Genomic DNA, 15,081 nt, shown 5'->3' with positions numbered 1-15,081 from the left:
GGCTCTGTGCTGACAGTGCAAAGCCTACTTGGGATTCTCTCTCCTGTTCTCTCTGCCCCACCCCTGCTTGCTCTGCCCTCTCTCAGAATAAATAAAATAAATAAATAAATAAGACATTAAACAACAACAAAAAAAAGAAAACAAGAGAGACTTTCGGAATTCAAATGGTTGATTTTTTTTAAAAACAATTAGCCTTTAAAATAGACACATATGAAAAACAGAAAGAGGGGGGTCTGGGTGGCTCAGTCAGTTAAGCATCTGACTCTGGATTTCAGCTCAGGTCATGATCTCATGGTTGTGGGACTGAGCCCTACGTTGGCGGGACCCTCCTGTTTGGGGTTCTCTCTCTCCCTTTGCCCTTCTCCGGCTTGCTCCCACTCTCTCTTGGAAAAAAAAATTAATTAAAAAAGAGAAAGAAATGGGGTTTGTCCTAAGATGTATTAAAACTTGTAACAAAGTATGTGACACACTATGCTGGTATATTAATCGTATATTAAGAGTCATATTTATACTATTTATTTACCATATATCTATATTATATATATTACATTTATATATATTATTACATTTATAATTATAACATTTATATCTGGATTATATATTTATAGATATTTATAGATATCATATATACATGATCTTTGAAATCAGTTTTGCTATATACTGCTATAATTAAGACAGCAACAGAAAGATAGATCAATAGCATAGGATACAGTCCAGCACAAAACTCCAGATTTATATGGATACCTATCATTTGATGACGCAGCATCACACGTCTGTGAGGGAGGATGTGGAAATCAATCGCTTACGACACTTGCCATGTGGCCAGCGAGGGAGAGTTGACCGGTCCCAAGATGGAGAAGTCTGGGGCAGATGGTGGCCTAGAACCCGAAGTGGTGCCTCGCTAACAAGTTCCCAGGCGGCACTGATGCTGTGGATCTGAGCCGCACTTGGAGCCCACTGGCCTGGACAGGCTGGTTTATAGCGGAAGGCATCCCTGTAAATTCCACAGAGGGGTGTGGCCGGGACAGGAGGTAAGCCATGTTGGGGTGACTGCTTGGAACTGTCCATGGTGTCGTCCCCTCGGCAGCTTTACCTTCTGAGCCCAGCGAATGCCTCAAGGATGTGCCCAGCAGGATTTGGACCTGGGCTTGCAGGTGCACCTGTGAGGCCCTGAAACTACGATTCAGCAGGGAGACCCGTGGCATCAACGCAGTCAAGGTGTGGCACAGCCGACCAAGGACCTTCTTCTGATAATTGCGGTTTTCAAAGTCAGTTCCTGCTCCCGTATCAGGTCACAGGTTAAAAACAAAATTGCAAGGCTGACTTATTTTGCGGGGCCTTCCTATTTTGGAAAGATGATGTCCACATCCCAACCGGCTTCCTCAGCTCCGCAGCTGAAATGTCCCTCGTTGTTCAGTGTGTGCCATGGTGTCACGCATCCCGCCTTGCTTTTATTAGAAATTCTCAACTGTCTGACTTCTCTAGCCTTCCAAGATGCGCCTTCCTCAACACAGTTCAAACGAATTCTTCCAGCGCCTGCCTTTGCCCAACGTCCCGCTCAGGGCCAGCAAGCGCCTCCCACTCACCCAGTTCTTCCACTTGCTCCTCTGAAGGAGGATTCTTCCCAAATTTCAGGATCCCCTGTGGCATTCCCGAATGGATTCCCGGCAGATATTTTAAACTCTGGGCGAGAGGTTGGTGAGAAGCCAGGAACTGAAAAATAAAAGCCATTCCTTTTAAGTTTCATCGTCTCTGGATTAATTTAGGTCTGACAACCAGTCTATTATCACAGCGTATTATTAAATCTAAAATGTAAATGACCACTCCTGGTGAAACGCCCCTTCGCATCGCCCGAACTTGGTGCTGCACGTGACAAAGCTGGAAATGGCCTTCAGGCTCGTACATCACTGCACCTGTCTCCGTTTCCACAGACTTACATTCACGCTCTTCAGAAACGCACCCCACTGCAACAGAAATCAGGTGACAAAGAAGTTAAAGGGAGAAGACATTTGTTGACAGAAAATTAAGACGGATCTAACAGACTTAATCTCCTTCTTCTCCCCTAAGTCAGATATCATTTCTATCAGGTTCCCTTCTAGTCTCCTCAGTTGCGCTCACCCCAAGTTTTGGGATATAACCGGTGGAGGAAAGTACAGGTTCTTCTGTATGTCAAAGGCACTGTAAGGGTTGCCTCAATGGGTAATTAAACAAGAAGTGACAGGGTCCTGGCTGAGACTGGCCTCCCGAGGTCTGAGGCAGGTCATACACCGTTGTGAACATTTGATAAACACCATGATATGAGGGGATGTTCCTCTGCCTGGAGTTTTGGAACCTATTCAGCACATGCTCTAAGACTCACATTGCCACACAGTTCCCCGAGGACACATTGGTGATGCTGGACTAGCCGGTGATGCTGGGGGTGGGGGCGGGGGCAGAGATCCCAATTATTAGGACTGGTCTTGGGCCCATCCACACCAGCTCCTGGAGACCCTGTGTTTCTGGCCGTGATCAGTTTTCATACATCAACTCGCCTCACCTTTTTTTTGCTTTACGGTCTCTTCTGTGGCTTGTCAATAAAATTCTGTAGCTTTAGTTTCTTAATAACTGGCCCCAGGGAATAGGCTGTAAATCAGTCTTTTTTTTTTTTTTTTTTTTTTTTTTTTTTTTTACAGGAAGATCTTTTCCTTTTTGTACAGGAAATCTCAGACCTCAGCTTGCTGAATTTCTCACCGAAGCCTTTTGAAGGTATCTCTTCTCTCTTCTTACAAAAACAAGGGAAGCGGCTGCCACCCCATTTTCCAGGCAGCAACATTCCTGCTCCCCAGGGGCAGTTTTCCAGAAAAGCTTTCACTCTTCCCTGGGTTTCCTGTTAAGTCACTGCTTTTATTTTTCCAAACCTTCGTTTCTCCATGTTAGCTCTGGACTTTTTCTTTCCTCACCATTTCTAACATTTTCGGTTTGCTTGTGCCAATCTCATGATCCAAATGTAATTAACTCTATATTCCTGGTCAGCTGATGGCCTCTCTTCCTCACTCACTACCCTCAGGATCACCCGCTACCTCCAGGCCACAGCAGGGCTCCTGACAGTCCTTACTCCAGGAATGAGGGCCCTTCAACCCCCTGTACATTCTTTTAAAAGCCTCATCTTATCCCCGAAGGCTTTGCTGAACATGTTCTCTGTCTCTGTTAACAGGATAGCTGGGGGCACAGGTAAGGGTGCTCCTAATGCTGTCCGGCGTCCCCTTCCTCAAAAGGTAGGTAGGGGTGAGGGCTCCAGGCAGAGGTACCTGACTGTGGCTGGTGTGGTCCTCACTAGACCAGTCATATCACCACCTGGGGGAAGAAGCCATGACCTCGTGGCTTCTTCAATGCCAACATTCGCCAGAACTTTCCACTTTGTTCTGTTCCGATGCTGGATTGTCTGAGTCTTCTAAAGTTTAATAGGAACACCAGTCATGCAACCCTGTGTGTGTCACGGTGGTTTTTAGAAAGGCACAAAAAGACGACACTCAAGATTTTTCTTAAAACCGAACTTTTTTCTCAGCCACATGGAACACTTGTCTTCAGTGATGGGAGATGCCTAGTGAGTCAGTGAATCATAATGTGGAGAAGGGACGGCTCTGCAGTCTTGTGATGCTGGGTTTTTTCCACGACTAATGCCTCCTTGTGTGGCGATTGCCCTCACAGGGGCAACGTGCGTGTCTGGAAGGGCTGGACTGCTCCTGAGGCCGGCCCACCACTTCTTGGCTTTCGGAGCAGGAGTGGCAGGGAAGCGAGGGAGGACCGAGGCCCAATCTCAGGTGAGGCTGCCCGCAGCTCCAATCTCAGCCACTGTTCACCGCCTTTCCAGAAGCAGGAAGATGGGAGGCTGCGGCACAGTTTTCTCTTCCTTAAAAAAGAACAACGCAACTCCGATCTGATCCCTGAGTGGGGTTTCATGGGGAATGAGACAGGAATAACCTGACAGTAGAAAGCAGAAGAGCCACGTGAGGAAAGGTCAGTAGAAGGAAGTCTTAAAGATAGTCCAACAGCGATCAGGAGAGTCTTCCTGCTGGTGGCTTGTGAGGGGAGTCTTGGGAGAGAGGAGACATGGAGCAGTGAGAAGAAAACTGTGGAGGTAAGACAGTACAAGGCAGTGCTTTTCAACAGTCAGTAGAGCTACACTCACCTCAGGCAAGCTGCCAGGTGGTACCCCCACGGATAGGATGAGAAGGTCTGCAGTGATCCCAGGAACTGGGAAACCTAGTAAACCTCAAGAACCCGAGCTGAGATGGCATTCAGGCTACAGATATCATGGAAACCGCAGCAGGCAGTTTCAGGCAGTTTTGAGTACCTCCGCTTTGTTGAAATTGTCCACAGCGAGCAGGATTTGTAAACGAAATGCCTACAGGAGTTAGACCGGTGCAAGTGGTGACAGGAGTTGAGAGGGTAGAAGAGCGAATGTAGAAGCGGTCTCTTCCTGTTCTTCAGGGGACAGAAACCACATCACCCTGGCAATTATCGTCACGCAGGAATATGCACCTAATACATCGGAGCTTTCCATTTTCAGGAGGAGCTGGAGACCTGGGCGTTACATAAACCTTCCTCTTCCAATTATCCAAGGATGGATTAAAACACCATGGGCACCAAACAATTCCATGAGGGCCAAGGCTTGGCAAGATCAGAAGGGCAGAGTAAAATCTTACTGTATGTGGAATTGAATGATGGATGAAAACCGTATTTCTTCTGATAGACAACGAAAAGCAATAGGCTTTGGATACAGTAGGGACATGAACAAGAATGCTTTAGGAAAATCCACATGGCTATTGTGGATCCTTAGGATGGAGTGGAGACAGGGTCTCAGTCAGGAGATTAAATGGGGTTTCTTCCAACTGGGCAAAGGGAATAGAGAAGAAAGGGGGCTGTGAAAGGTGTTGGGGAATAAGAGGTCAGGAGATACCACTAGCTATGGGAAAGGAGGGTGAAAGGAAGCATCCAGAATCCTTTATGTCTAAATGTGCACTACCTGTAATCATCCTCTTAACATATACTTATGTTTCAGTTTCACTCATTCTGCAAAAACGATCATTTAGGTTACATTCTGATAAGGGTCTGCCTAATAGGTAAATGTAGAGTCATTTGTTTAAGGGGAAGAAAAAAAGCACAGACAAAATATTTTATAGTATCTATAATAAATGCAAAGAAATCAATACAAACAAAACTTGGCTTTAGCAAACTGTACATACATAAATATCTTTTTTTAAACTATAACATTCAACTTTTTTTTCACATAAAGCCTTCCATGATCTTATTTATTACATCCAGTTTTTCTTTATACCTTTAAAAAAGTGCCTTTTAGATTTACAGCTTGTGCTTCTAAAGCAAAGGTTACAACATCATGCCCCAAAGGAAAACAAGGTAAACAGAAAGGTGGCATATAAGCTCTTAAAAATTGTATGTTACAAGGTTCTAAAATCTCTGCAGCACTGATTGGTTGGTAGATTGTTCGATGCCAACATGGCATTCTGGAAGAGTCCTTTACCAAATGGATGGAGCAGCACCGTGGGAAAGGTGCCCGGACAGTCTACTGAAGTCCTTGGGTATGCATAGAATGGGCCAGTGGCCCAGAACTCATGCGTCCAGAGAACAATGGAGGTCCTTAATCTCTTTAGTGCTGAGGCTCAGAGTTTCAAAGAAAATTTCTTCCCAACCTGTCGTGTCTGCTCTCCTCCTGTCATTATTTACCATCCCCCTCCGAAGCCATGATTTGCACACAGAGGCTACAGAGGAGGGCTAACGCTGCCACACCCAGGGCATTGCCAAGATGCAGGTCCTCTTTGGGTTAGCGTAGGATTGCTTTTGGCCAAATCCTCTACATGCGGCTGGCATCGGCCTGGTTCAGAGTGGAGGAGGGCCGTTTGTGTATCTGAGCATGGGGTGGAATGACCGGGCAAAGTTGTTGGAGAGGGCACAACTATAGTCTTCCTCTGACATTGGTACGAGGCAGGCGAGCCCGATGAGGAGCAATAGGAGAAGCTGGAGTGGAAGGGCCGCGCGGAGGACTCTGAGTAAGAAGGCCCGGCCGGACCGAGCTGGCCGAGGCTCAGAAAGGGAGGAATCGCAGCCACCTTTTATGGACCTGAGAGGAGAATCAACATAAACAACTCAAATATCTCAAATGCTGGATGGATGCTGCTTTTTGCTTCCTCACCTTCCTGGAAGCTAGAGGACCATGCCAAACACAACCCAACCCGTCAATTAGCTGGCAGCCTTCTGCGGTAGGGGATCTCCCACCACCACATGAAGAGTGTTTTGGAAACTTCCCTGATGAAAAATAAACATTTAGTCAGTCAACTAAAGGCAGCTCATTGGGTTCAAATTCCACCCCTTAATTTGGTGAAACATTTCCCTTCAACAAAGATAACTGCCCTATACACATTCTACCAGCATAGATTAAGTAGATCCAGGATAATTCAAATGTGGATGCTTGATGTGGGACATTTTTGGTTTCACAGTATCAGTAGCACCATTAGGCAAAATTAGTTGCTGTCAGAATCATACAAAGTATCCCATCTAGCCATCCTGGATGTGCCGAAATCCATGCAGCAAGGATAAGAACATCCACGGCCATCTTGCAGAGACCCATCAAGTTTAAATAATCTTAGAGCATACCCTGGTTTCATCTTGCACTGAATCAGCATCTGACCCTGACCCAAGTGGGTTCCAAAGCTGTAGGAACAAGGCGACAGCAGAGTCGGTCTACAGGACACTGATGTGGAACGACATGGATTCTAGGCCGATCCCATCTATCACTAGCTCTGTGACTTCGGGAAATGGACACCATTTTCTGAGCAGAACAGGTTGTCTTCTTGAAGGCTCCTTCTAGACTCAAAGTTCCAAGTTTTCCTATCTACTTCCATTTTTCCATCTCCCTTTATATAGTGCATTAGAGATTAGGTATGAATCAAGAAAGACGGCAAAATATTGAATATGGAAATAAGTCCTGGCTATAGGATGCACTGTTTTCTCTTTGTGATCATCTGTTGATGTCTTGTTTGGTTAGTAGTGGAAAAGTCATAGAAGGAAATGTTATTTACAAGAGGCATTTGTACATACACACATAACACACATGCATGCACGCACACACAAAACACTGCAGGAGCAGAAAGAATTTATGTACCAATGAGACACATTCCTCCATACCTAGTATGAGTTCCCTAATGGTTATAATATCACTAAGAGTAAGGACACTGAATGTGAGGCCACTGGAGAGATATGAAGGTGGAAAAACGATATTGGTTACTCTGTACATTTTTCTCGTACGAAAACATTGTGTTTCTAGCTATATCCTGTTAGCCATTAATGTCTGAAAACATCACATTCATATAAGTGGGGGAGAAGGGGTATCCCAAAGAAAATGACTGTTAAGATAAAAAGCAGACATAATCCCCCTAAAAAAAGGAACAGAGGGAGTACTCAAAGCTTTCTTATGACACCATCAAAGACAGGTGTGAGACGAACAGGTTAGTCCTGCAGGAGCCCCAAGCAGCCACATACCATACTGTGTTTCTGGTACAGTTCTTGCAGTGTAATGAAAAAACAAATCATTGGCCCAAACTGGGACTGTATTCTTTTCCAAAGTCGAAAACTAATGGCTGTGTGACCTTGAACAACTCATTTCACCTCTACGTGCCAACTTCTTCAAACCCTTCAAATTAGGTTAGATGGCCTTCCAACTTGGAAGTTCCATATTTTATACATTTTACGTCTTCTAATAATTGGTCAGTATAAATAATCTACCAACTGAGAGACCGTAAGAGTTTAACCACCATCTAGTGGTCAAACTGATTAACTGCCCTCATGCTAAGACCAATGAGTTATTCCTAATGAACTGAATAGGAAAGGTGAAAATATAGTAGAGCATAAATGAAGTATGTCACATAGCTATTAATGGAAGGAAAAAATAGAAACTTCTCAAGCTACATAATTATAAAATATTCATGGTGAAATAAAGCCTTAGAGAATATCTAATCCACCTTCTAACTTTGTAGATAAGTGGCTGAGGAGAGTTAACATCTACTCTTCTAATTGCTGGGCAACACACTAAGCATTTATCCTATTCTCTCACTTAATCCCCATTATAGTCCTCCTCCGTGTGCTTGTTATCTACATTTTATAGATGATGGAAAGGAGACTCAGAGAGAGGAAGTAACTGGCTCAAGGTTATACAGCTAGCAAGTGGCAGAACTGAGATTTCCACCCTGAGATTTTTAACTCCCCAAACTTGGCCTCTATGGATAGGGTAAATCACTGGCCACAAATCACACAATTAAATGAAGAGCTCTAGCAGGAAGCCAGGGTTCTCACGTCCCTGCTCGGCAACCACATTCTCTGCAACATTCTGTTGTTTGGTGACACAAATGAAAGTTGTCCAGGTCACATTTATGTCACAGGTATCTCACGTGTAGAAACAAAGGAGACGATACTTGTATCTTACAATATTTGGAAGTGAGTGATTTCCTCGTGTCTAAACCAAATGCCTCTAATCATGAAGCCCCACAGATCAAGTCAGCCTATGGACACGAGGGCATTTTGTTTGAGGCAATTGTGCAACCTTGGGCAAGTAGTTTAGTCTCTCTGGTCTTCATGTTTCTCATTTGCAAAGACAAGGGTGCATTAATATCCTAAAATCATTTTGGCTGTGACAGTGTATGAATTCAATGGTTTGCCTTAAAGTGTCGTGAGAAGAATGAGACAGCTACCTACGAACTCTGGATTGAATTTTCCTTCAATATATCTTTCCCTTGACCTGAAAATATGCCCGGACAAACAACACTTGCCACCTGTCACTGGGAGAGTTACAACAGGAGGACAGAAGACAGCTCCACATTTCCTCATTATTCAACATTTAAATAAAGTGAGGGGATTTCCAACTGAGCCTTTTTCTTTAGAAGACATTTAAGGACATCAGTTATGGACACATTTATGCGTGTAATTGATAATGCAATTTTGCTGACAGAGGTGAATAGCCTCTGTTTGTCAATTATTATCTTCTTTTAGCAATGAAGCCAAAGATCAAGATCAAAACAAGGGCTGCCCATTGACAAGTCCACTCCTGAGAAAAACTAGAAAGGTCATCATCTTTGGAATATGGGCTCTGTTGAAGGACATGGCACATTTAACAGCATCAGAGCATTCCTTATTAAAATGTAATTAGTGTGTGCCTTCTAATGTTGAAAATGCTAACCTAGGGAGACGTAATGGGCCGAGATAGGGACAAAGAGAACACACAGTGATTAGTAAGCTTCTGTGCAGCTGACTGCTCCTAGAAATGTCCACGTTATCTACTGAGAAAAACTGCCACCCACTGGGGGCAACTACCAGGGTGTCAACATGCCCAATGCTGCCTCTTCTTAGGACGAGCCTGAGCTACAGCTTCTGATACCAACAGGATAATGGTACCAGGGGGCACTTTTAGTATTTATCTATTGACCTAAGACCACCTGCATCAAAAGTCTTGGGAAATTTGACAAGGGAAAGAACAAAGACAACTCATTGGTCACTCATCGTTCTCCAATGGCCTTACTACATCAGTGGATGCCAGCTGAAACTGTGTTTATAGAGGAGGAAGAAATGAAATGTGTAAACTTATCCAAGGAACTTAATCGATGGAGGTATTTCTGTCCAGCCAAAGTGTGCTTATTCTCTACAAGTAAATATTTATTTTATAATTTTTCTCACTCATTCAAATTTTGGGGTAAAGACTTGTCCAGGAGTTGCTTTCATCTCTTTCCCAAAATGCGCATAGTTGTGGGAGAAGGAAGATGGTAGCCGAGGAAGCTGTATAGAACAACACACCGCACAAAAGAAAAGTATGAGCGAGGCACGTAAGAGTCCTGACAGCGTGTACAAAGGATGACTCATCTCAAAGCGTTTACACGATCAAGGAGAACAAAATGAATTACTTGTGGGCATAAATTATTTAAAGGCAAGCGAAAAGAAACTCTCAATTCATTTTGTTACTTGTTAGTTAACACTGCCGGGATAGTAGTAGGAATTTATTTTGAGGAGATACCCAGGTTGTGTCTGATCTTGCTGCCTGCTCTTGTGTGAATAATCTTTGTTCCCTGCATATGTGGCACAGAAGACAAATTTCCAGAATCAATTTAGGATTTCTGCCTTCTCAAAAAAAACCACAAAAAAACAATAATATTTTTTATTGTTCGAACTGGCTCGTCTGAAGCAGTTTAAGGCAGGCTGTGGTAATCCAAGCCTGGGAGCTGGCTGTGTAAAGGATCCCACCCACCAACAGCCCTTTGGCAGAGTGAAGTGATTCATGAGCTAGGATCCAGAGTCAGGTAGACCTGGTTCAAATCTTAAATCTCCATGCCTCTGGGGCGCCTGGGTGGCGCAGTCGGTTGAGCGTCCGACTTCAGCCAGGTCACGATCTCGCGGTCCGTGAGTTCGAGCCCCGCGTCGGGCTCTGGGCTGATGGCTCGGAGCCTGGAGCCTGTTTCCGATTCTGTGTCTCCCTCTCTCTCTGCCCCTCCCCCGTTCATGCTCTGTCTCTCTCTGTCCCAAAAATAAATAAACGTTGAAAAAAAAAATTAAAAAAAAAAATCTCCATGCCTCTAATCCTCAGTGTCCTTGTCTGTACAATTGGGAATATAGCCATGCCCTGGGGGTGTGGTAAGGGTTAAATGAGGTAATGCATATTCAGTGCTTCGCATAGTGCTCAGGACACTTTAAGTGCTAAACAAATGTCACAATTTATCATTATTATCTCATCATCCTATTGAAGCAAAGGTGTGCTAACTCCTACCATTGGGAATCAGCTGTACTCCGCCTTTTCTCCCAGGAAAATAGTCCTGATTCATTAGTAGTGCCTTCAAAGATGTGACACATTTGCCAAAGTGGCTGACTTGTTCCTGGGAAACACTGGGAATGCATACCTCAAAATATTAGAAAAGAAAAACATATTGGAGCCTTATCCCATAACTGTCCTCAGCTGTGGTGCCAGCCTGTCCTAGAAGGGAGGCTCTTTGAAGGCTATGAGTAAGCGGGTCCCCAGGGAGCAGCCTGACAGAAAAGACTTGAAGAAAAATTCCATAAGAAACTGACTCATGGAATGACTTCTCATTCCATCTGGGTCCTCTGTGCAGAAGGTGCTAGAGACCAAAGGTGTCCAAGGAAGTTTTGCATGTTAGAATTTTTGGTTAGGTTTTGGAATGAGGTCATCACTTCCCTGTATCCAGACTACAGGGCAATTATTCCTTTGTCTTTCTGGAATTTGGAGTTAAATCTTTCTATTTGTCAACTTCAAATAATCCACAGTAGAGTTTTGAAGACTTCCTGGTGATCGAGTTAGACAATTTTAAGTCAAAAGTAGGAAAAAAGTCCGGCTGGACCATCGTAAGCATTACTTCTTAAATCTCTCTAATCTAAAAAATGATGAATAGGTACCGTGAATATACGCATGATATTTTTCAACTGTTTATAATTTTTCAGGAGTCTTGAGGAGCTCCTTGTAATTGATTTAGGGAATCTGTAGATTCTGAGACATTGCAGGTCTTTTAATGGCAGGAGCCATACGATATTACTTTTATAAGCCCAGGGTCTAAACATAGTATGTGTACAGCAACTAATGGCATCAATCTATATGTGGGCTTAGAATATTATGTAAGAGGACATAGAACAGCGGCCATAAAATCAAACTGAAACCATATAGAGCAGATAAGCGACTGCATTCACATCAGCCCTTAAACAACAAAAATAATATAAGAACCCCTTCCTTCAAACTGATACCCACTTTCTTCCACCTCCACCTCTTCCGTCTCTTAGGAAGAACACGTGTCTAAAATTTTCTATTGTAGATTGCTGGGGTCAACGTTCTAAACTTTGTGCTTCTGCTATAGTCTTTCAAATTTGCTGGACCAGTGCAAGATCAAACACAAGGTACACTCAAGTGTCAATGTAATGGAACACCGTGACAACCTGGATTATGAGTGAAGTTAATTCTTTCCCAGCAGACTCTGCATTCCATTGTCGGGGTTGGATGCACCCAAGCAGAAGTGCCAAAAAGTCAAGAGGTCCAAGAATGTTCAACCACAGCCTGTCTGCCAAGGTGTTTGATGACGTCTGCCATTCGGGTGTAGATCACTTGTATTCCAGACCCTCTAAGTAGCAAAGTAAATACTGTGCCGTGTGCTCAGAAAGATGTTAATAAACAGCGCTGGACAGAGCAGAGCTGAAAGGCGCCTTGTGGATATCACAGCGAGAATGTGGCTGTCCCAGCTGCAAAGCCCTGTTAGGAGACGTGTTGAAACACTTGCTGCCCTAAGAAACGATGCCTTTGACATTTTCAGAAGACCTGTGCGACTGTCTGAAAGAATTGGGGGAGCAGACTGATGAGGTATCGGGAAACCAAAAGGCGGTTGCCATTGGTGTCGCAGAATAATGTAAGAGCTTTTCCCTTCTCATCACCATCATGTACGTCAGCCAAAGAATTCATCTCTGGTATCCTAGAAGGACTGCTATGGGGACAGTCCCCATCTCTGTTCATGGCACCTCAGCATTTTGTGGAGAAAAGATGGACAAAACAATGATCTGGCTATAGTAGATGATAGGCTTTTCTTGTAGGGGACTAAGACAACATCAGGGCACTGGTAGACGTCCATCATTAGCTTCAAAAATCCTTGTGAGTTTTTCTCCATTCATATTTCATTATTGGTATTTCATTATGGACAAACCCCCCCCCCCAAAACTGTCTCCAAACCAAACCGAAGGGAATGAAAAAAAGAAAAAGTACAGTCAAGGGAGACTTAAAACCAGAAAGCACATCAAAGTACATTCTGCATTGCTTCGGCTGAGTAGGAATGACCAAATAAAATATCCAGTCTCTTCAGCACACAGCTGGAAAACTAAAACTATTACTCAGGGGTTGTTTACAGTTCTACACTTCCTTACCCCTCACCCTCCTTTCAAGAATTTAGATTCCAGCTCGGTGGTGAGAAGTTTCCAGAGGGGCAAACTACTTTAGCAGTGAACTGCTTGGGACTGGAATGAAAAATCAGCTCCAAAGACAGTGTTTTCATTTTTTAAAAAGTTGTCTCAGGGAATATGAACTGATTAGTGAAAGGGCAGGAGAGCACAGACATCACACCAACAACGAAGAAGGCAAAGCACCGCTAAGTGCGGAAACAATGGACTGTTGGAAGCCAGATGTAAAGCGCGGAGTGGCAGCTGTGAGTAGGCTCTCTGGACGTTCCCGGGCAGGGGCACTGACTGCCCTTGTTTCCAGCGTGAAAGAGCTTGCCAAGTGTCAGGAAGGTGAGTGACTGAGTGTGCTGGCAGAAGAGACGTTTTAGGATAAGCAGAAGAGAGAAGGTGCTTATAAGTTTTAAATAATACCAAGTTAGGACTTGCCATTTTGAGAATTCAAAACCCACAATCTGGATAAAACATGAAAATAAAATAAAAAGCTGGGGATGTTAGTATATTTTATTCAGATCTGTGGGTTCTGTGAATGGTAAATAATTCATTGATCTATTACCTGTCTTATTGTAAAATCTAGAAATAAAGAGGATGATGAAAGTCTGCCATGAATCGAACGGTGGCTGTGCCATCCATCGCATGGAATCCTTAAGCGCACGCAGAATACAATTTGGTGAAAAGTACCAGATGGCCTACGTATAGTTAGATAAAATTTTGGTGGGATCCAGATGTTTTGTGCTCTGAGCTTTACTTATACTTTGCACTTAGAAAAGTCTTTCCCAATTTAGTAGAGAAAGGGTGTGGGACGAAACAAGTAATTTCTCAACTACCCTGAGGAAGACCAGATAGAGGCCTACCTAAATCATGGACAATTTTCATCATCCTCTTTGAGTTCTAGAACAGTGTGGAAACCAGGAGAATAAGGTACCTGCTATGTGGACTGTTGACAGAGGGTCCAGGCTGTGAGAGACTACATTTGCCTCGTGGCTGTTTGCAATGAACAGGGGTAAAGAAAGAAGAATGTTCAGTCCAGGCAAATAAAGACAAGCTACTGAAAAAAAAATTAAACTAAAAGTGCAGCAAAAGAAAAACAAATCAAATGAAATGATCAGTACCCATGAAGTCAGGAAACTGGCTTTTCTTTTGTTGAAGAAGTGAAACAGATTCACATCTCTATCATTAGTCACTGAATAAACATGAATTGTGGCTCAGAAGTCCCCACCACAGTGGGTGTATCTTCCCCCACTTCGCATGGTAGAAACACAAATGACTCTACACAAGCCAAGGATCTCTCTGTATTTACTTACAATAAATATAAAGTTCCATATGCCATGCCACGCCATATTTTTTCATCTTCTAGAACACTGAATTCGTATTAAAATCCTTGGCAGCTAAAAAATAACAATGGCAATAGGAGACTGTTCTTTGTAGAGGGAAGAAGACCTGATCGGTTAAATAAGGGCTAAAATTTGACACGAAAAGCCAGTATTCCTTCACATTCTTAAACTAGGATCTATAGGAAACTAGCGAATGTAGTAAAAAACAATCCTAAATAAGATAATAACATTTATCAGCATAGAACTTAAGTGTTTATAACAAAAAAAGTACAAATGAAATCAATATTTCTAAAAACTAAGGAAAATGGGATGGAATAAAAATGACTATAATCATAAAGCCAGACAAAAATCAATAAATAAATAACAAAACAGAACAAGCTTCTAATTACACAGAGAAATCAAAGTATAGAGGGGAGCAGGGGCCAGATTCGTCTTTTTGTCCTCACAGAATGCCAGTGAGGCAGCCCCTGAAAGGCTTTGTGGGTGAGTCTTCTTGAGCTGTTGCCTCTTGGGGGGCAGCACAGTCAACAAACACCTGGAGAACCACCTTCAGGAGTCTCTTTGCTTGCGAGTCAACAGAACCTCCGCTTGTCTCATAAATTCAATGGTCTCATGAGACACTCACAGTTTTGTCTGCTTCTGGCTGAGGCGCCCCTTTACACGGAACCTACTTTTTTAGGTGGACTATGGTGGTGGTAGTTTGAAGGGAGGAGCCACCAAAGGAACAAGGGAACACCATTGTAGCGATGGCCCTCGGAGCAAGAGAAGTAAT

The 15,081-nt window shown here is 43.5% G+C and overlaps 1 protein-coding gene across 5 annotated transcripts in view; it reads right to left on the bottom strand.

Annotated features, from left to right (window-relative positions):
• Nucleotides 1–5,152: 5,152 nt before the first annotated feature.
• SYNE1 (spectrin repeat containing nuclear envelope protein 1) overlaps nt 5,153–15,081 on the bottom strand; it is a 473,246-nt gene continuing 463,317 nt past the window's right edge. For all 5 annotated transcript variants that reach the window (XM_047102923.1, XM_047102922.1, XM_047102925.1 and 2 more), the window contains 2 exons: nt 13,901–13,959; nt 5,153–6,118 (listed from right to left, as the gene is read on the bottom strand). In XM_047102923.1, the coding sequence (XP_046958879.1) occupies nt 5,878–6,118; nt 13,901–13,959 (300 nt within the window). In that variant the 3' untranslated portion in view covers nt 5,153–5,877. The remainder of the gene's footprint in view (nt 6,119–13,900; nt 13,960–15,081) is intronic.

Source organism: Lynx rufus, unplaced genomic scaffold, assembly GCF_022079265.1.
Source record: "Lynx rufus isolate CCGP_SWC_20201006 ecotype Redwood Valley unplaced genomic scaffold, mLynRuf1.p SCAF_6, whole genome shotgun sequence".
In the NCBI taxonomy this organism is placed as follows: Eukaryota; Metazoa; Chordata; class Mammalia; order Carnivora; family Felidae; genus Lynx; species Lynx rufus.
This window is presented reverse-complemented; position numbering and strand designations above follow the sequence as displayed.